At 36.0% G+C, this 21,873-nt stretch overlaps 2 protein-coding genes across 6 annotated transcripts; one reads left to right on the plus strand and one right to left on the minus strand.

Annotated features, from left to right (window-relative positions):
* Positions 1-69: 69 nt before the first annotated feature.
* Positions 70-3,884, plus strand: LOC116138104 (brassinosteroid-related acyltransferase 1). 3 transcript variants are annotated; one of them, XM_031423838.1, is made up of 5 exons: positions 70-364; positions 659-919; positions 1,555-1,930; positions 2,192-2,241; positions 3,174-3,884. In XM_031423838.1, exons 1-5 carry the CDS (start codon positions 176-178, stop codon positions 3,669-3,671), a joined length of 1,374 nt encoding a protein of 457 aa, XP_031279698.1. In that variant the 5' UTR covers positions 70-175; the 3' UTR covers positions 3,672-3,884. The 3 variants fall into 3 exon arrangements, with proteins under 3 accessions (XP_031279698.1, XP_031279697.1, XP_031279699.1); XM_031423837.1 differs by lacking the exon at positions 2,192-2,241 and having other exon boundaries at positions 1,555-1,980; XM_031423839.1 differs by lacking the exons at positions 659-919; positions 2,192-2,241 and having other exon boundaries at positions 70-625; positions 1,555-1,980.
* A 115-nt stretch (positions 3,885-3,999) lies between these two features.
* Positions 4,000-20,160, minus strand: LOC116138103 (two-component response regulator ARR12-like). Of its 3 annotated transcripts, none has more exons than XM_031423834.1 (6): positions 19,741-20,160; positions 19,143-19,295; positions 18,420-18,812; positions 17,628-17,704; positions 16,339-17,541; positions 4,000-4,371 (listed from the first exon to the last, which is right to left on the minus strand). In XM_031423834.1, the coding sequence occupies exons 1-6, from the start codon at positions 19,859-19,861 to the stop codon at positions 4,297-4,299; spliced, it is 2,022 nt and encodes a 673-aa protein (XP_031279694.1). In that variant the 5' UTR covers positions 19,862-20,160; the 3' UTR covers positions 4,000-4,296. The 3 variants fall into 3 exon arrangements, with proteins under 3 accessions (XP_031279694.1, XP_031279695.1, XP_031279693.1); XM_031423835.1 differs by having other exon boundaries at positions 4,000-4,432; positions 19,741-20,159; XM_031423833.1 differs by lacking the exon at positions 4,000-4,371 and having other exon boundaries at positions 16,025-17,541.
* Positions 20,161-21,873: the final 1,713 nt, after the last annotated feature.

Here is a 21,873-nt window from a genome sequence, read left to right on the forward strand (position 1 = left end):
AAAAAAAAAAGAATCATTAATTACCATGTCACAAAATCTTAAATTAATTCATAGGTTAGCTACTGGGAATCTAAGCTCTCATGTCTTTATATATACCACCACTTCTGCTCCCGGCTTCTTCACAAAGGCCAGTACTTACAATAGAGCAATATTGAGCTAGCTTGCTTAATTCCTCATGGCCACCCAAAAAAATGGAAATTTTCCAACAGTTTGTGTTACAAAGTCCCTGTCTGTTCACCCAAAATCTTTGCAACCACAACAAATTCTCAGTCTGTCCAATTTGGATAGGCAGTGTCCACTGCTTATGTACTTAGTTTTCTTTTACAAACCAACAAGTGTTTATCAAAATTTATCTCTTGATTTGGTTTTTAGTAAGTTAAAATCAGGCTTGGAGGAGACCTTGTCAGTTTGGTACCCGGCTGCAGGTCGTTTGAGCTTGAATCCAAATGATGGGAAGCTCAATATTTGGTGCAACAACAAAGGTGCAATTCTGGTTGAGGCGGTGACTCAAGTCAAGATTTCTGAGCTGGGTGACCTCTCTCAGTATAATGAATTCCTGGAGAAATTGGTTTACAAGCCTGTTTTTAATGGAAATTTCGCTGAGATGCCTCTAGTTGTTGCTCAGGTGAGGATATATATTTTCTTGAANCTTGATTTGGTTTTTAGTAAGTTAAAATCAGGCTTGGAGGAGACCTTGTCAGTTTGGTACCCGGCTGCAGGTCGTTTGAGCTTGAATCCAAATGATGGGAAGCTCAATATTTGGTGCAACAACAAAGGTGCAATTCTGGTTGAGGCGGTGACTCAAGTCAAGATTTCTGAGCTGGGTGACCTCTCTCAGTATAATGAATTCCTGGAGAAATTGGTTTACAAGCCTGTTTTTAATGGAAATTTCGCTGAGATGCCTCTAGTTGTTGCTCAGGTGAGGATATATATTTTCTTGAACCTTGAAAAAGCCAGATATATATATATATATATATAATAAAACTAAAGGAACGATCTTCTCGCTAGAACAAATCCTGCATGTTTTCAGTTCTGCCTCCCTTTAACTAACAGGAGAACCTCTTATAAATTTCATGGTGACCCACCTTATATATTATTTCATTACCTGTGACACGAGCCCTCGTAATTAGGGTTTTGTTTGTTTCTGTACAAATTAATCCTTTCAAATCATATCAGTAATATTTTAGGTTTTCCTCCACATCCACGCCATGGATACAATAAAAATTTCCCTAAACATGCAACCCAAATCATCTTCTAAACACGAAATTGATTTCCTATAAACAACATACAAACAACAAAACCTAGAATATTGATTTCATGTATTTATTCTCCCTTTTTTACATTTAACATGTTTAGACAACGATCGGAAAATGGAAAGAGCACTTCTTTTACAGTTATAAAAGTGTCCTACAAAATGATCACAAACCTAGAGACATAATTCGTACATCTACACTCTAACAACGAAGGTTGCTTTGAGTGGGAAGATCCTGAAAGCAAATTTTTATGTTGTTTATGAAGTATTTTTCTGATTTTGAGCAAAATTTTATGACGTAGGTGACGAGGTTCGGTTGTGGGGGCTATTCGGTCGGAATTGGTACGAGCCACTCGTTGTTCGATGGACCGGGTAGCTATGATTTTCTTCGTGCATGGGCTTCTAATTCTGCTATTATGAAAGACAAGGGAGGAATTGAGGTGCATAAACCAGTGCATGAGAGAGGTAGGATGAGAATGACAAATTCTCATGTTGCAAAATCAGCTATGGCGCCTAGGGCTGCAGCCATAGATCATCTATATATGTTGATAAAAAATGCTCTTGGAGCTGGACAAAACCTTTCTGAGATGGGAAATATGAATTATGTTACCAAAACTTTCCATCTTTCTGGTGCAATGATCGAGAGTTTCAAGAGGAAAATCTTTGGCCAAGGGAGAGGTAACTTTTCATGTTCATCCTTTGAATTGGTTGCAGCTCACCTCTGGAAGGTAAGTTTCTCATCTCTTCTCGATCAATCGGTTCGTTTTTCTTCCTTTAGTTTCTAGTCAATGTTATCTTTGAATTCCCAATAAAATATATATATAAATAACTAAGGTGGATAAATTTCAAGCAATTAATATATATTTTATATTTATAAGAAATCTCCAATAATGATATGATCAGACAAAAGTGTTCAATCACTTTNTGGCCAAGGGAGAGGTAACTTTTCATGTTCATCCTTTGAATTGGTTGCAGCTCACCTCTGGAAGGTAAGTTTCTCATCTCTTCTCGATCAATCGGTTCGTTTTTCGTCATTTAGTTTCTAGTCAATGTTATCTTTGAATTCCCAATAAAAAAAAATATATATATATATAACACTAAGGTAGATATATTTCAAGCAATTAATATATATTTTATATTTATGAGAAATCTCCAATAATGATATGATCAGACAAAAGTGTTCAATCACGTTCAGTATATGGGAATTTTACACCACAGATCTTTGATACTTTCTCCTTTCAAGATGATCATTATTATGGGTTCAGTTCGATGTGATAATTAAAAATTTGATTGATGATTAGTTATATATAAATATATATATGTAAAACTTCTTCGTTATAGCTGACAAAATTTTGCATGTTAGTATTGTCTGAAACACGACTTTCAAAGAACTTTCTCTGTTAACTTTATATCTAATATAAGATTTCATAACTTATATTAAGGTAAAATAGAAGGAGAAATATGATGAGGAGGAGGAGGATTCCATAGTATACTTACAGATGGAAAGAAAAGAAGATGACAACTAGAGTACGAAACTATCAAAAAAAGCCATCTCAGCTGTAGCTAATTACTACGATACACTCAATTCCCTCGAACTGCTAAAGCTTTAATTTATAATTAGGATTATGATATTTGGTGCTTATTATTTCAGGGCATATATGTATGGGACATCAATCACATTAATTACATCCATATATTTCATGCATGCTGACAAAGCTAGATGCTCAACATAACCCTTCAAACAAAATATGATTGCTAATTTGACTTGTTCTGATATTAATAAGATATGGACAGTCTAGGTTTCAACACACCAAATTATCCATCTGGGTTGTTTCTTCTCTATCATGATAAGCTTTTGACTATCAATTTCATGTTAAAATTACTTGAGGGTTGAACGATAATTTGTGACTGATGATTACAGGCAAGGACTAAGGCCGTGGGGGTGAAGAAGGAAGCAATAGTTTGTTTGCAATTTGCTGTGGACACTAGGAACAAGATGGTGCCACCACTGCCAAAAGGTTTCAGTGGCAATGCTTTTGTGTTAGCCTCAGTTGCACTAACAGCTGGAGAACTGGAGCAAGGTAGCCATGAGGCCATTGTTGAGAAGATTAAAAAGGCCAAGAACTCTATCAATAATGACTATGTGAATGCATACAATGAGGCACTTGAAGGACCTCAGGGTACTCTCCCTCCCCTCAAGGAGCTCACTCTAGTTTCTGATTGGACAAGGATGCCATTTCACAAGGTTGATTTTGTCCATGGAGAAGCAGGTGCTGCTTCTCCACTGATTTCTCCAATCCCACAGGTGGCATATTTCATGCAGAATCCAACTGATGTTAAGGGCATTGATTTGAGGATTGGTCTTCTTCCACAAACTGTCAATGCTTTCTCTCACTACTTCCTCAACAATCTGCATTAATAATTAATAAGCTTCACAGCTCACTGATCTCTTTTGTTTCAAGTGGGGTGTAAACTGTAAAGCCAATATGGCTGAAATTTAATTAGGTTTTCGTGAAAAGATTATTAGAGATAAGATAAATGATTATTATTATCCTGATAAAGATGTCATATACTCAATTGTCATCAACAATTAGTTTTCTTATACATATATAATATTTGACGTGTCGTTTGCTTGTGGATTTTTTTCTATTGTCAACTCATTCGGTCATCATATATAATTGAACTTGCTTTTTAATCCGGGATCCTGTAATCTCAAGCTAGTCTTAATCATGCAACAATCTCATAACATGATGAAATCTACGCATGTAAGAGGGAACATCATGATTAACTCCATAATGCACAATTCTTAGTACAATAGACAGGCTACTATTAAATTGCCATTGCTTCTGTTCAATTAACTGGAAACATCAACTGTACTAAGAAAAAGAAGGGCAGAAGATTTATCAACTACAAGTAGCAACAGGACTCCTGAAATGGCAACAGATACATACATATTAAAGTGCAGTATGGATTACACAAGGCAAAATTAAATAAGAAAATGCTTTTGCAGCAGATCCTTCTTTGTTAGTAGCTATAGTCTACTTTCATATGCACGTTCGAAGGGAATAAGTATTATTGCAGCCAAAGTTGCCTTCTGGTAATGTGACCTTTTCTTGTTCCTGCATTACCCAACTCTGTCGTCAGATGCCCGAGGCTAGAATTATGACTACCACGTCAGAACTGTAAACCAAAATTCACACATCATAACTCAATTGCCAAATACAAAAACTTAATCAGAAAACATATAAAAAATTATCTGCTCTAAATGTAGTGAAATGGATATTAAGACCTTCCACAGCAGACAGAGTGCACACTCCCTTCAACTCGGGGGAAAAAAAGCACATGAACTTGGAAAGTTAGCTATTTATACAATGCAAAGTTTTTACACTTACATTGAAGCACACAATAATTTAAGAGCATCTTAGAACCAAGACCCTACACCAGATGTAATGTTTTTGGATTTATTTGAGGTCTGTCTCTTCAGTTAAATGGATAACCATGATGAACAGGCAGCTATAGATCTGCTTTTAAGTAGACTTGACTGTATTTTAAATAGTCATGGCGTGCTTTTCGAAGAAAGAGGGGCCTTACATGATTGAAGAAAGACTTCACCACAAATGACAGCTGTTCTTTTGACTAAACTAAGAGGGGAAAGTGAGACTATGTTTTCATGAAAAATATCTAACTAAATGCCAACTCTAAAGCAAGGAGAATCATATGAAGTTCAGGACAGAAATTCCAATTCCTTCAGAAGTTTAAGTATAGGGTTCTAATTTGATTAAACATCTACCTAAACAGTAATACTTCAAACTCGCAGGCCTGCAATAGAAATGCTAAAATATGGATGAGTGGCTCTGGGTTTCGTTTCTCCCTAGTTAAATCAGAAAGGAAAGATAGAATTGTTATACAGCATCACAAACTATCAATAAAACGTCTATGGATTCTACAATAGACTTAAAAATTGCAGTTTCAATTCAATCAAAGAGCTATTAACACAATAAATATCTGGACTTCAGACATTGATAAGTGCAATCATCCTTCATTATAGAAAACAAAGATTACTATAAAAATTTCCTTCACTCTTGAATTTTAACATGAAACCAGATAATATAATTTTCGCTACCATTTCCATCGAAAGCAAGATCCATAATCATGATAAAGTCCTTGTTACCAAGCAGCTCGAAGTTCTTCTATGAAAAATTATAAAAAAACATTTTATTTGACAGGTGAGAACATTTTTGCTTGTGAATCTCTTCTATAAGTCAAGATGAATTTACTTGCATTGAGATGGAAATAGTTTCGCTACTGGGACTCTAAAAAACATTACTTTATCTTCATTTAGTTGATAGCACAGAGACAGACTTCCCATCCCCTGAATGCTTACTAAACTATCCGTGATTCAGCTCACAGAACTAAATAATTTAACTAGTGGGCTGTTTCTTGGATGGGACCATTGAACAACCCAAGCATTTAGTTTTGTGTATTCCTAACTATGCTTTCGATTATATGCCACATGTGAGTTAGCACATACCAGCAATGGTATGCTGTGGCAAGACGCCTACATAAACATAACTCAACTATTAACATGTGATAGGATGATCAGGTTAAAATCCAAACAGAAAACCAAATAAAAGTAAAATATAGGACAAAGTTTCCAGGAGTTGCATGTTTTTGTATGCTGGTACACAAAATATACAACTATCCTACACCCAATTCTCCAACATTTGTGGTCAGGCTAATTTTGTTACACAATAGTGCAAGACCTCCCTCCAAAATTTAACTTATCGCCTCAAGTTTGATCATATTGCACTAGGATTCTTCTGACATAAAAGATAGATGCTGCAGCACTATAGACAAAAGAAAAAAAAAAATCATAAAAATCTCCTAGGGAGGAAGATATCCAAGTATGCCATGCATTTCTTTCATAGGAAGTTTTTCTTCACTAGACCAGGGTAGGCCATCACCTATAACTATGACAAAGAGCTAAACCCAATAAAATAGCAACACTCATCAAATAATTCCATGAAGGGTTATATTCCTCTCAAGTCATATTACATCTCACAACAATGTAACAAAACATAGTATGCACAATTCTAACTAAAATGAGCTTACACAATTTGCAGATTGACTATTCCATACTATTGTTAGCTCCACCAATGAGTTTGTCAACTATACTAGTACACCAATAATTAAAAGCAACCAGCATTGACTAGCTTGAGTGACTTCTTCAATTTAATTGTTGAAGCTCAGAAATGTTACACAAAGATCAATTTATAGACATGATATAAATTAAGCTAAGATAAAAAAGACATCACAAAAGTTAAAGCAAGATTATATTCTTACCTGTTTCACCATTGATCACTAAATCTTCCAATGAGTCAACTTATTAGAAATGTAACCACTTTTTGTCTTCTGTTGGACCATAGATACTCTTCCTTCGGATTTATGATGTCTGCATACCGACCTTTGAACCTCATTAATCTTCATGGGGAGGATCAACAAAATTTGATTGCCCAATTGAATCAAATTCTGTGCTTCTGTGGAAAAGAGTGTTTCTTGGGTCCAGCTTTGGTCCAAAGTCCCTGCATCACCATTATGGGATTGCAGAGTTAAACAGTTGCATCCATATTTGAGCGGTATGAAGCATCATGCTTATGGTTTTCCCATCCTTGTGAGACATTGCTAATCATTTGCCCTGCATTTTTGCTGATAGTACTCCTTCGAATGGTAAATCTGCTTTTGAATCCTGTAATCGATTGTCCAGTGGTGGCATAGAAGAAACTCACATGGATTATTTCCAATTTGCAAGGCCATTGTAGAAAGTTCGTCTCTCAATTACATGGATGCAGAGTTGACTGTTTAAAACAGTCACCTAAGAAAAGAATTTGCCGGATCCCAGATGACTGAACAGCAGTTGACCAATTGTCATTGCATCTACCATGATCTGGTATATGGGAAAGATCCTGAATTTAAGGGCATCAATGTACAGAAGATTGATTTCCAAATACTCTGTTACCTTGGGCCTCTTGAGGCTGTCCTTCTAACATCAAGGGGTTTGTTTGTAACACCAGATGAGATTATTCGATCGCAAAAGGTTAATCTTGCATCTGGAAACCCACTGTTAACAGGGAAAACTGCTGTATTATCATTAGTGATACTTTTGTTTGGTTGTAACTGGTCAGTTCCAGGACGTTGGCATCCCTTGAAGTATATTACCCCTGTGGCTTCCAGGAAGTATGCTTGGATGGATTTTTTGTCTGATCATTAATCATTCCTGAAGGGAGGCCACGCATACCGCCCAGCAGGAGTGTTCAATCTACCAAGCATCCCACCAGGGGAAAAGATCTAAAGTACTGTTCTGAAACTGCCCAGGTCCAGCTAAGGAATGGAAATTCCTAGCCCGTTAACAGAACCCATTCGCAATATAAGGATCTGTACTGCCCAAGGCTGCTACCATATTAGCTTGTTGGTTAGCCACGCAGCTGATCCTTTGAGGTAAGCCTATATTTCTGCAACCACAGGATAGCTAGTTAGCTTTCATGAACACAATAGTTTTCATCACATAGAACAGAGGCAGAATGAGTAAGAATTTATGCCTGGAGATGGCTTGCCACATTTTCTCTGGTCAGCTTTTCACATTCATCAAATCTGTATCTTTTCGGTACAGCCTCTGAAATCAAAACAAGAAAAGTTGAAAAAACTATGAGAATTAAGTGAAAAATCCATGGATGAATTTGCATAATAATACAAACCAAGAGCAAGAATTGATTTTTCGCCAGGCAAGAATACTTTGGTCTTGTAAATTGAGAGGTGAAAAATCAATCATGACTTAGAAAGAAAACACCAATAATTCAAGAATTTCACAATTCAGAAATGATCTCAGCATTGTGTTAGAAGTCTAAGTAGCCACCCTAATGTTATTTATAAATTGCAAGAGCACCTAACTCTCCTCAAACATTCAATGAGACTCCCGGACTATGGACTCACCTACAACTCCCAGACCAGACCCTTGGCAGAGCCTGAAAGGGCAACCTCATTGTCTGGATGGATCACTGGGGTTTGTTTTTGATTTTATATGTTAAGAGGGTCAGGGTATCTAATCCAAAGGTTAGTACATTAAGAAGAAGAACCTATCCTCCTATAACCCCAAATCCTCCACACATTCGAAGTAAGACCCTATGACTCAATACAAGGTATGTCATGCATAATTAATAAAAATTAGGAAAGGACACAATAAAATAGGCTACCTTGTCTAAAGAAAATCTTGAATTGCTTTAGCAAGAGTTTTCAAATATGGTAACTAAAATAGAGTTTGAACATACTGTCAATGCCCAACTGATTAACAGCTGCAACAAACTTGCGATGCAGATCAACTGACCAAACCACCCGAGGCTTCTTTTGGTGATTTGGTCCTCATTTTCATTTTCATTCTCATCACGCTCCTCATCCTCATCTTCATTTTGGTCTTTCCTTCTTTATTGAGCTTCCCATTCTGATCAGAGTTCCCAGATCCTGCACCTTCCCCACCACCATGATGGGGCTTGTCTTGATTGTCACAATTGTTGCGGTCCTTTGGATCATTTTCTTCCTCCTGCCTACATGTTGCCATATGTTTCTTCAGCTCCTCAATCCGAACAGGTTTCAGCAAATAATCGCAAGCTCCATGAGTAATTCCCTTCATCACAAGCTTCGGATCGCCGTTTCCCGACAACACTAATACATTTAACATTTAAAGTTCCAGTTGAATCTCTTCAAAATCAATTCTAAAAAAAGTCAAACTAACAAAAAGAATCAAAAAAATTTCCAACAGTTTTGTTCTGTTTCTGTATAATTCATCATAACAATGCAGGAAGATACCAAATCACCAAAAGCTTAAAATGGCACAAACTGAAAATATCCAACTTTTTATGGCAATCTAAAACCCGTATGTTGAATCTAACTAAATTTTTCATTCAAGTTATAGAATTTGAATCTGGATGGCAAATGACAATTAGCAGAAGGCAAAAGAAGGTGCAGTGTCTTTTACTTACTTATAACAGGTAGGTCCCATCTCAAGCCCCACAAGTTCAGTAACTTGAAACCATCCATGTCCGCCATATGCACATCGCTGATAACCAAGTCAAACTTGTTCCTGTTGTCTCTTAACATCTTCAGTGCCGAGACGGCCTGACTTGTTGTGGTAACTGCAAAAACCGTATTTACAACTCAATAAACCATCCCATTAGATTCAAAATTTAAAAACACTACAAAAATGGACAAATCAAATCTCTCACAACACTCGTCTCAAAATCAAATAGATATTCAAGATCCAAAACAGAACAAAACTAAATCTGCACTCCACCAAAACTTGTAAATTAAGTTGAAAGATTTATTCATTCATGACAAGTAGAAACTCTTTTCAAATAACCAAATGAAGATAAAATCTTTGTTTTTTAAAACATACTTGCAGTCAGTAATAATATTTGCAGAAGATTCTGCATGGAGTCAAATTTATAGTAACATAGCTTGAAAACTAACAAATGAAGAAACAACCTGAATCCAAACCCCATATGCAAAACTCAAAAGAAAGTAAGAAAAATTACAAAAAAAACAAAGAAAAAAGCAAACCATGGTATTGGCAACGACGAAGCAAAGTCTCCAAACCAACAACAAGTTGGATCATCGTCACCGGCCAAACTCTCATGCCAGTTGGGAACTGGTCACCATTTGTTTTCTCTACAGTCATATTTTCTTCTCTGGCTTTGGCTTTGCCTAATTCTCAGAAGAAAGCAATTAACTTTAAGATTATCAACTATGGTTTTTATGCTTTGGAGCAGAACCCAGAGAGTATATTAGTCTAACAGATGGATTGAAAGGCTTAACTTTATAATTAGTGATTAATCATATTCATGAAAATATAAATAATAAAATATAAATTTAACAGCACAGTAAAAAATTCTTCCTCTGTTATTGCAGTTTTTTTGAACTGTGAAAGGAGACAGAATATGGAATCTATGAACTATCTTTGGACTGTGAAAGCTGGAAGAAGAATGAATACTCCAGACTTTAATGGAAAATATCGTTTTTACCATTTAAAGAATTCTCAAATAAAAAGAGATTTTGTTTAACTGAACTTATGGAGCGTGTCCTTCACGTATCGGCATAGTTTCCTTAAAAAGTGACTGTGGTGGTGGGTACTTAGCATCACTTTAAGAATTTAAGTCCACCAAAAAAATTAAGGCCCAGAACGAAACGCAAAAGCAAGCTCGTGGTCATAGAGAATCTCAAAAGGAAACGTTTCGGTTCAGTCGAACAGCCAATAGATAGACCACGTGGTGGGGACCACATAGAAAAGGAAACTGTACCAATGGCAGGGAGTGCGAGACACGCGTGACGTGCTTCGTGGGTGTGCAAATGCTGCAGTTTCAGTTTGCTGTTTTGTTTTTACTACTTTATTTTCTTTAATAATAATTAATTACTTTTCAGTTTTGCCTTTATTAAGTTCCTCCTTTTTTTTTATAGGCTTAGCCCTTTTTTTAAAAAATAAATAAATAAATTTAGGCTTAAAGATAAGAAGCCTAAGACCACCCAATATCATTGAGGTCAAGAGATTAACATCAAAATTTAAGTACAAATTAATTAATTTTAGTGCATGGTGTTCACCAACCAACCCATTTCAATGGGTAAATTATTAGATGGGTTTTTTTTTTTTTTTTTTTCTACTTTTATATGATTGTGATATAATTAATGCTATATAATCTTAATTTAACTCAATTAAATAACTAATACTTCCCAGAGCCAAGGTTATATAGCTATATATACATACATAACAGAATTTTATACATGCATTATTAACTAATCAAAGCATTAATAATAAATTTGTACAAATTAATGGACCATGGTAGCTATAGGCTATAGGCTATAGCAACAACAGCCAATTTGCAATTGAAAATCATGCGCACTCCACTCATGCATGCACAAGACGAGAGAATTTGAAGTGACAGCCCACAAACAAGTGATATCAAACCAACAAATCCAACAACTTTGTTTTTTCTCAAGGGACCGAAGGTTGGTTGGTGGAGAAAGTGAAACTTTTTTTTTCCTTTTTTTTTTATATTCGGGTCAGCTTCCCGACTAATTCTTAAGGTCCATTGAACATCCTATAAAGATAGTGTTTTAAGATAAGTTACTAAGGTGGTAGATGTCTCAAGATGGTTTGAAACGAATAAACCTTCTTGACCATCAAACCAACTTTCTTTGAAGATATGTTACTATTACAAGAAAAAAAATTATTTTAAAGCTTTGATTTAATGTGCACTAACTATGGATGGATGGTGTGATTTTGGTGGAGACTACTATCGTTTGTGGGTTCCAGATAAGAAGGAGATTAATTAAACAAATCTTATAATCAATCAGACTTGGTTCCTTTCCAAGTTGAATAAAGCTGTATCTTTATCTTCTAATCCAATGTTTAATTAATTTAATCAATAAACCATTACCATACTTATAGTTATATCTTAATCAATCTTGCATCATACTATAGTCTTTAATTATAAGATAAAAGAAAAGAGTACTGATGTGGTAATGAAGTTATAAACCCACTAGAAGGAAGGAAGGATAGATTGAGATGACAAGTTATTTTACCCCGTTGGAATTGCTCTGAATGACAATGTGGAAGATCCTAAACCACCAATCAGGGATACAAACAAGATCCCAATCAAATTATTTATGATTATCAAGCCCACCATCATTTGACTGTCCATAAATATTCAATCTCTGCATGATAACGGAAGTGCCCTCTCTCTCTCTCTCTCTTTCCAACACCACAATACATTATTATACTTTATATATATATCTAGAAGATTCATGTTGGCTGCCAAAATCTTTTGATTCCTTGCTTTTTGAACTCACATGAGTATAGGGGGGAAGAACACAGCTTAGCTTGCTTCATAAATGTGCTTATGTTTAGCTAATACTGTCTCCCATAAGGGATATACGCCCACAATATTAAAACATGCACCTTCACTGCCTTCGTTCAACCTTCCTTTCAAATATATTATATCTTTCATGAAATCTGTGCGGCTTCACTTCAAGAACATAACATAATTCCACAACTTATTATATATTTGGATATCTATAGAAAGAAGATCAAGGGAAACCAAATTGTTCAGAATATAGCACGCAATGGAGTTAACAGTTATCTGGGAAACTGTATTCCATGTTCATATTTGGTAGACTGGTGATGTTACAGAATTAGTACAAGTTATGCAAGCTGTATGACTCTTTTTGTCGTAGAACTAACTGAAGTAACATTTTTATCTGTTACTTTTACTGAGAATTTAGGAGCATTAGATTCGCGTTGTCTGCGTAGAAATCTTACGTTGGAAGAAAAGAATTTCAGTTAATGAACATCTGTTTTTGTTATCAGTCAAAGGTTCCAAATAATATGCCAACTTTGGATAGCTAGCTAGCTGTACCCTATCAGCCAAGAATAAACCTGAAAAAAGCAAAGATACACATATATATTGGAACTTGAAAAACCTGGTATGTGAAAATTAGGTTTAGCATTGAGGAGAGCAAAACATGAGATATATGAATCCAAAGATCGAGGGAGTTATATATGAATATAATAGAGTGGTTAACAGAAGACTTTGGTCAACTAATTCGATCTGTGTTGGCCTTTGTAGTGGTTGCGAAATTAACCAAACCCATGTGGCATCAAACGTGGATTTGCTAAACATGAGGTGAAAGAATGACATACAGTAAGTTAAAGTTTATTTTTTAAGTTTTACAGATATGATTAGAGAGGGCATTTGGCAAGGCACCATTTTAGAAAAACCTACCCAGATCTCAAGCTTAGCTTATTCTTTGATCCTTTAATTAGTTTGTACGTATAATCTTTAATTTATTTGTTAATTATCATTAGTATCGTTATCTTCACAGCTAATCATTGAATAATGATTTAATCAAAGGAAGAGATACAAGCAATCAAACGAACTGAATCCAGTGGACTTCTGAAAGCTATCAACGTCTCCGTGAATTTGAAGCTGCCAATCATCAATAAAGCGTATGTCAGTGTCAATTAGCTATGTAATTTGTGATTAACGTATTTTATTAGAAGAATAATTAGATAATTATTATACCGACTCCACATCATCGTACCCTACCCAAGAATCCTCAGCATAAGAATAATATCCCACCGTTTCGTCGTCAAATTTAACAGTTGAACTGTTAGCTGTGTTGAAGTCAACAATTTGATTGAAAGTAAGGATGCCAGCTCCAGGCCCAACTCCTAATGCCGGAGCTCCAATTCCATTAACATTCCGATCCTTGAGCTTCCATGTGCGTCCATGTAATGGGAGGCCCATGACTAACTTCTCGGGCGGTACCTCGTGTAACAAATCCCACATTGAAAGCGTATTAGGGAGGTCTTAGACTTATAAATGGAGAAAATTCCTCCACCTAATAGGTTAGCTTTTTGGGTGTAAAACTCTTAGCCCGTGACAAATAGTATCAGAGCAGACCCAATTTGTCTTTCGATGTCCCGCCAAGCGCCCACGCAAGGGTGTCCATGTGTGATTGTGGGTTCACACGAGAGTGAGGTGGATGGGTAGACAGGGGACCCCACCTGTGACGTCCTCGTCACAGGATTGAGTGGGGGAGAATGTAACAAATCCCACATTGGAAGCGTATTAGGGAGATCTTGGGCTTATAAATGGGGGGAGTTCCTCCACCTAATAGGTTAACTTTTTGGGTGTGAAACTCCTAGCCCGTGACACTCGGCTTGAATCCAAGACCCAATTCCATAGCTGGTACTTATATTACTATTAGGATCATAAAGCGCTGCCCGTATCCCAGTAAAATTTTCTCATGAACCATGATAGTCAAAACACATTGGACTCACCCAATCAACATAATTTTAACTGCATTTGCTGGATATGATCGAGGCTCACCATATGTGGTGAATTTAGAGGCATAATAAACTGCAGCAGTTAATAATAAACGTGAATTTCTGCTTGGTCTAGCTTCATGATTTAAAGCTTTTCGTCATTGTCTAAATAATAACCCAAGATTCGCCATGTTTTGATCATTGGCAGGGAATTCCCAATCTTAATCGACACCGTCAAACCATATTTTCTAGCTATTTCAATTGTTGAATTGATGAAAGTTATACGTGTTTCTTTGGTACTAACCATCTTCGAAAAAACATTGGGGTCATTACATACCACCTCCTCCTATGGATAATAAAATCTTAATGGGCAAGTTTTTGGCGCAAAGTGTGTCTATTAGCTCTAGTATTTTTGTTAGGTCAAACTGGGTAACATTAAGCTTCGAAGTGGCCGGTTCGGGTAAAATGAATGCATAACAAATGTGAGTGAAATAAGAGGTGTCAATGGAGGAGGCAGGAAAATCATCAAACGAGGGCCAATAAGCTGCTTTTTTTTTTTTTTGGTTGAAAGTCTCAGGTCATCTCATACCTGAAGGTATGAGACTAATCCCAATTGGGACTTGGGTAAGTATTCCTAGCCACAAGTGCTTCCATCACCGTTTTGAAACCTTGATATTGCAGGTAAATTTTGTGCCACTTGGAACCTAGTTACTAGCTGGGCCACACTTTCTGATCTTTTAGAACGATGTTTAGAGGAGATGGATATGGTACCCGGCCACCCGCATATATATAAAGAGGACACACACACATATATATGAAGAGGACACACACACATATATAAAGAGGACACAAACTTGTTAAAATCAACCAGCTATGTTGCTTTGGGATTGGGTTGGAATTTAATTTTAGTGCTTTCCCAAAGGGAGAGTTTGGACTCAAGTATGCAGGCCAATTTACAATTACAAAGAGAAGCCAAAGGGAGGTCAGTCATGGTCTGTGCTGTGTCTTGGATGAAGCTGGATATGAAAGATAACTTAATCTCAACGTTAATGAATATAAAATAAATGAAATGCATTTCTGATGTCCATATGCAAATGTCTTTACTGAAAATGAAAGGCATAATGGTTGACGTATGACTATAGTTGCTTATAATGTCAATTCTTTTACTTGCAAACATGGATTCCGTGATTTCAAAATATTTGAATGGAAAACACTTTACATAATGCAAGGCCACAAACTAGGAGTTAACCAGTGAATGAATAGTTCAGTGTATGAAATGTATAAAACAATGGAAATGTGAGGACGCAACTCAGCTAATTTTATGCCTTACGTTATTGACTCTTAAAAAATAATTGGGTCAATTTCATTTTTGGTCTAAACTTTCTGTTTTACTTCATCCAACTCAGTGTTCTAAATTTGCTGCAATCTGAATTTCGCCTGCTTCACATTTGATAAGACAAACTTTAGAACTAAAAAGTAGTAAACACATCAAGAAACTACTATAATAAGCCATTGTTTTTGACATTTTTTTTTTTCGAAAGGGAGCCAGGGATGATGTATTCTTCGGCACAACAATGAAATTGAGAAAAGCCGTAAACCCAGAAAGGGCAGAAAGGCTCGGGGCCTAAAAGGCTTGCAAGCCTAAAAATGACAAAACTATAGTTGATCTGATTAATGCTAAGCCTATCAACAAAGTATAAACTTTTAGATAAAATGATTTGATCTTTCTATATGTCTTCAATAGAGCAATTAAGGAAGAAGATTTTTAGTTTCCCCAAACTCAATTATGCCAACTTGCTAACAAATGCATTCTTTATCTCAAGATAGAAAAAGCAAACTTGAAAAAAAAAAAAGGAAAAAGAATTAGTGAACTGAAACCACCATCCATAACTATGAAAAAGAGCTAAATGCAATAAAATAGCAATACTCATCAAATTATTCCATGTAGAGTTAATATTCCTCTCAAGTCATATTACATCTCATAGCAATGTAACAAAACATAGTACGCACAATTCTAACTAAAATGAGCTTACACAGTTTGCAGATTGACAATTCCATATTATTAAAAGCAACCGGCATTGACTAGCTTGGGCGACTTCTTCAATGTAATTGTTGAAGCTCAGAAATGTTACACAAAGATCAATTTGTAGACATGATATAAATAAGCTAAGATTAATAAAAACATCACAAAAGTTAAAGCAAGATTATATGTTCTTACCTGTTTCACCATTGAACTCACTAAATCTTCCAATGAGTCAACATTATTAGAAATGTAACCACTCTGTGTCTTCTGTTGGACCATGAGATACTCTTCCTTCGGATTTAATGATGTCTGCATACCAGACCTTTGAACCTCATTCATCTTAATGGGAAATTGATCAACATAATTTGATTGTCCAATTGAATCAAATTCAGTGCTTCTGTGGAAAAGAGTGTTACTTGGGTCCAAGCTTTGGCCCAAAGTCCCCGCATCACCATTAATGGGGATTGCAGAGTTTAACGAGTTGCATCCAATATTTGAGCGGTATGAAGCATTGTGCTTATGGTTTTGCCATCCTTGCGGGACATTGCTAATCATTTGCCCTGCACTTTTGCTGATAGGTACACCTTGGAATGGTAAATCTGCTTTTGAATCCTGTAATCGATTGTCCAGTGGTGGCATAGAAGAAACATCACATGGATTATTTCCAATTTGCAAGGCCATTGTAGAAAGATTGTCTCTCAAGTTACACGGATGCAGAGTAGACTGTTTAAAACAGTCACCAAATGAAAAAGAATTTGCCGGGATCCCAGATGACTGAACAGCAGTTGACCAATTGTCATTGAATCTACCATGATCTGGTATATGGGAAGAAGATCCTGAATTTAAGGGCATCAATGTAACAAAAGATTGATTTCCAAATACTCTGTTACCTTGGGCCTCTTGAGGCTGTCCTTCTAACATCAAGGGGTTGTTTGTAACACCAAGATGAGGATTATTCGATCGACCAAAGGTTAATCTTGCATCTGGAAACCCACTGTTAACAGGGAAAACTGCCGTATTATCATCAGCAGTTATGCTTTTGTTTGGTTGTAACTGGTCAAGTTCCAGGGACGTTGGCATCCCTTGAAGTATATTACCCCTCTGGCTTCCAGGAAGTATGCTAGGATGGAATTTTGTCTGATCATTAATCATTCCTGAAGGGAGGCCACGCATACCCAGACCAGCAGGAGTGTTCAATCTACCAAGCATCCCACCAGGTGGAAAAGATCTTAAAGTACTGTTCTGAAACTGCCCAGGTCCAGCTAAGGAATGGAAATTCTCTAGTCCTTTAACAGAACCCATTCGCAAATATGAAGGATCTGTACTGCCCAAGGCTGCTACCATATTAGCTTGTTGGTTAGCCACACAGCCGATCCTTTTGAGGTAAAGCCTATATTTCTGCAACCACATGATAGCTAGTTAGCTTTCATGAAACAATAGTTTTCATCACATAGAACAGAGGCAGTATGAGTAAGAATTTATGCCTGGAGATGGCTTGCCACATTTTCTCTGGTCAGCTTTTCAACATTCATCAAATCTAGTATCTTTTTTGGTACAGCCTCTGAAATCAAAAACAAGAAAAAGTTGAAAAAACTATGATGAAATTAAGTGAAAGATACATGGATGAATTTGCATAATATATGACAAAACCAAGAGCAAGAATTGATTTTTCGCCAGGCAAGAATACTTTGGTCTTATAAATTGAGAGGAGAAAAATCAATCATGACTTTGAAAGAAAACACCAATAATTCAAGAATTTCACAATTCAGAAATGATCTCAGACATTGTGTTAGAAGTCTAACGTAGCCACCCTAAAGGTTAATTTCATTAAGTGGAGTGACTCATTCTAGTTGTAAATTGCAAGAGCACCTAACTCTCCTCCCCAACCATTCAATGAGGGACTCCCGGACTCTATGGACTCAACCTACAACTCCCAGACCAGACCCTTGGCAGAGCCTGAAAGGGCAACCTCATTGTCTGGATGGATCACTGGGGTTTGGTTTTGATTTTATATGTTAATTGTTAAGAGGGTCAGGGTATCTAATCCAAGAGGTTAATACATTAAGAAGAAGAACCTATCCTCCTTATAAACCCCGAAATCCTCCAAACAATTCGAAGTAAGAGCCTATGACTCAATACAAGGTATGTCATGCATAATTAATAAAAATTAGGAAAGGACACATGATAAAATAGGCTACCTGTGTCTAAAGAAAATCTTGAATTGCTTTAGCAAGAGTTTTCAAATATGGTAACTAAGATAAGGAGTTTGAACATACTGTCAATGCCCAACTGATTAACAGCCGCAACAAACTTGCGATGCAGATCAACTGACCAAACCACCCGAGGCTTCTTTTGGGATGATTGGTCCTCATTTTCATTTTCATTCTCATCACGCTCCTCATCCTCATCTTCATTTTGGTCTTTCCTTCTTTTATTGAGCTTCCCACTCTGATCAGAGTTCCCAGATCCTGCACCTTCCCCACCACCATGATGGGGCTTGTCTTGATTGTCAGAATTGTTGCGGTCCTTTGGATCAATTTTCTTCCTCCTGACTACATGTTGCCATATGTTTTTCAGCTCCTCAATCCGAACAGGTTTCAGCAAATAATCGCAAGCTCCATGAGTAATTCCCTTCATCACAAGCTTCGGATCGCCGTTTCCCGACAACACTGAATACATTTAACATTTTACATTTAAAGTTCCAGTTGAATCTCTTCAAAATCAATTCTAAAAAAAGTCAAACTAACAAAAAGAGTAAAAAAAATTTCCAACAGTTTTGTTCTGTTTCTGTAAATTCATCATAACAATGCAGGAAGATACCAAATCACCAAAAAGCTTAAAATGGCACAAAACTGAAAATATCCAAACTTTTTATGGCAATCTAAAACCCGTATGTTGAATCTAACTAAAATTTTCATTCAAGTTAATAGAATTTGAATCTGGATGGCAAATGACAATTAGCAGAGAAGGCAAAACAAGGTGCAGTGTCTACTACTTACTTATAACAGGTAGGTCCATCTCAAGCCCCACAAGTTCAAGTAACTTGAAACCATCCATGTCCGGCATATGCACATCGCTGATAACCAAGTCAAACTTGTTCTTGTTGTCTCTTAACATCTTCAGTGCCGAGACGGCCTGACTTGTTGTGGTAACTGCAAAAACCAGTATTTACAACTCAATAAAACCATCCCATTAGATTCAAAATTTAAAAACACTACAAAAATGGACAAATCAAATCTCATCAAATCCAACACTCATCTCAGAATCAAATAGATATTGAAGATCCAAAACAGAACAAAACTAAAATCTGCACTCCACCAAAACTTGTAAATTAATTTGAAAGATATTATTCATTCATGAACAAGTAGAAACTCTTTTCAAATAACCAAATGAAGAATAAAATCTTTGTTTTTTAACAACATACTTGCAGTCAAGTAATAATATTTGCAAAAGATTCTGCATGGAGTCAAATTTATAGTAACATAGCTTGAAAACTAACAAAATGAAGAAACAAACTGTGAATCCAAAACCCCATATGCAAAACTCAAAAAGAAAGTAAGAAAATAATTACAAAAAAACAGAGAAAAAGAAGCAAACCATGGTATTGGCAACGACGAAGCAAAGTCTCCAAAACCAACAAACAAGTTGGATCATCGTCAACGGCCAAAACTCTCATGCCAGTTGGGAACTGGTCACCATTTGTTTTCTCTACAGTCATTATTTCTTCTCTGGCTTTGGCTTTGGCTTTGCCTAATTCTCAGAAGAAAGCAATTAAATTTAAGATTATCAACTATGGTTTTTATGCTTTTGAGCAGAACCCAGAGAGTATATTAGTCTAACAGATGGATTAAAAAGGGATTAACTTTTATAATTAGTGATTAATCATATTCATGGAAAATATAAATAATAAAATATAAATTTAACAGCACAGTAAAAAAATTCTTCCTCTGTTATTGCAGTTTTTTTGAACTGTGAAAGGAGACAGAATATGGAATCTATGAACTATCTTTGGACTGTGAAAGCTGGAAGAAGAATGAATACTCCAGACTTTAATGGAAAATATTGTTTTTACCATTTAAAGAAATTCTCAAATAAAAAGAGATTTTGTTTTAACTGAACTTATGGAGCGTGTCCTTCACGTATCGGCATAGTTTCCTTAAAAAGTGACTGTGGTGGTGGGTACTTAGCATCACTTTAAGAATTTAAGTCCACCAAAAAAAATTAAGGCCCAGAACGGAAACGCAAAAGCAAGCTCGTGGTCATAGAGAATCTCAAAAGGAAACGTTTCGGTTCAGTCGAACAGCCAATAGAGATAGACCACGTGGTGGGGACCACATAGAAAAGGAAACTGTACCAATAGCAGGGAGTGCGAGACACGCGTGAGCGTGCTTCGTGGGTGATGCAAATGCTGCAGTTTCAGTTTGGCTGTTTGTTTTTACTACTTTATTTTCTTTAATAATAAATTAATTACTTTTCAGTTTTGCCTTTATTAAGATTCCTCCTTTTTTTTATAGGCTTAGCCCTTTTTTTAAAAAATAAAATAAATAAATTTAGGGCTTAAAGATAAGAAAGCCTAAGACCACGCCAAAGTCATATGAGGTCAAGAGATTAACATCAAAATTTAAGTACAAATTAATTAATTTTAGTGCATGGTGTTCACCAACCAACCCATTTCAAATGGGTAAATCATTAGATGGGTTTTTTTTTTTTTCTAGTTTTATATGATCGTGACATAATTAATGCTATATAATCTTAATTTAACTCAATTAAATAACTAATACTTCCCAGAACCAAGGTCATATAGCTATATATACATACATAACAGAATTTTATACATGCATTATTAACTAATCAAAGCATTAATAATAAATTTGTACAAATTAATGGACCATGGTAGCTATAGGCTATAGGCTATAGCAACAACAACCAATTTGCAATTGAAAATCAGCGCACTCCACTCATGCATGCACAAGACGAGAGAATATGAAGTGACAGCCCACAAACAAGTGATATCATACCAACAAATCCAACAACTTTGTTTTTTCTCAAGGGACCAAAGGTTGGTGGAGAAAGTGAAACTTTTTTTTTTTTTCTTTTTTTTTGGATATCCGGTCAACTTCTCGACTAATTTCTAAAATCTATTAAACATCTTACAAAATATGTTCCAAGGTATTCATTAAGGTGGCAGTAACTCAAGTGGTTTGAAATGAGTAAACTTTCTTGACCGTAAGATCAACATTCTTTGAAGATACAATTCGTAAAGGAAATTACTACTAAAAGAAAAGATTTTTTAAGGGTTTGATTGAATGTGCACTACTAGGATGGATGGTGTGGATTTGGTGGAGACTACTATCGTTGTGGGTTCCAGATAAGAAGGAGATAAATTAAACAATCTTATAATCAGACTTGGTCCTTCCAAGTTGAATAAAGCTGTATCTTTATCTTCTAATCCAATGTTTAATTAATAAAACCATTACCATACTTATAGTTATATCTTAATCAATCTTGCATCATACTATAGTCTTTAATTATAAGATAAAAGAAAAGAGTACTGATGTGGTAATGAAGTTATAAACCCACTAGAAGAAGGAGAGGAGGATGGAGTGACAAGTTATTTTACCCCGTTGGATTGCTCTGAATGACAATGTGGAAGATCCTAAACCACCAATCAGGGATACAACAAGATCCCAATCAAATTATTTATGATTATCAACCCACCATCATTTGACT

The sequence above is a fragment of the Pistacia vera genome, unplaced genomic scaffold (assembly GCF_008641045.1).
Source record: "Pistacia vera cultivar Batoury unplaced genomic scaffold, PisVer_v2 Contig338, whole genome shotgun sequence".
Classification (NCBI taxonomy): domain Eukaryota; kingdom Viridiplantae; phylum Streptophyta; class Magnoliopsida; order Sapindales; family Anacardiaceae; genus Pistacia; species Pistacia vera.

Bases quoted from the DNA above. Each gene is read 5' to 3' on its own strand.
- LOC116138104 (XM_031423839.1), top strand. From the start codon at position 176: ATGGCCACCCAAAAAAATGGAAATTTTCCAACAGTTTGTGTTACAAAG. The intron at 626-1,554 runs GTGAGGATATAT...TTTATGACGTAG, and splicing joins TGCCTCTAGTTGTTGCTCAG to GTGACGAGGTTCGGTTGTGG. The intron at 1,981-3,173 runs GTAAGTTTCTCA...TGATGATTACAG, and splicing joins TTGCAGCTCACCTCTGGAAG to GCAAGGACTAAGGCCGTGGG.
- LOC116138103 (XM_031423833.1), bottom strand. From the start codon at position 19,861: ATGACTGTAGAGAAAACAAATGGTGACCAGTTCCCAACTGGCATGAGA. The intron at 19,296-19,740 runs GTTTGCTTCTTT...TGGTTTTTGCAG, and splicing joins TCGTCGTTGCCAATACCATG to TTACCACAACAAGTCAGGCC. The intron at 17,542-17,627 runs GCATAAATTCTT...ATGTGGTTGCAG, and splicing joins ATGTGGCAAGCCATCTCCAG to AAATATAGGCTTTACCTCAA.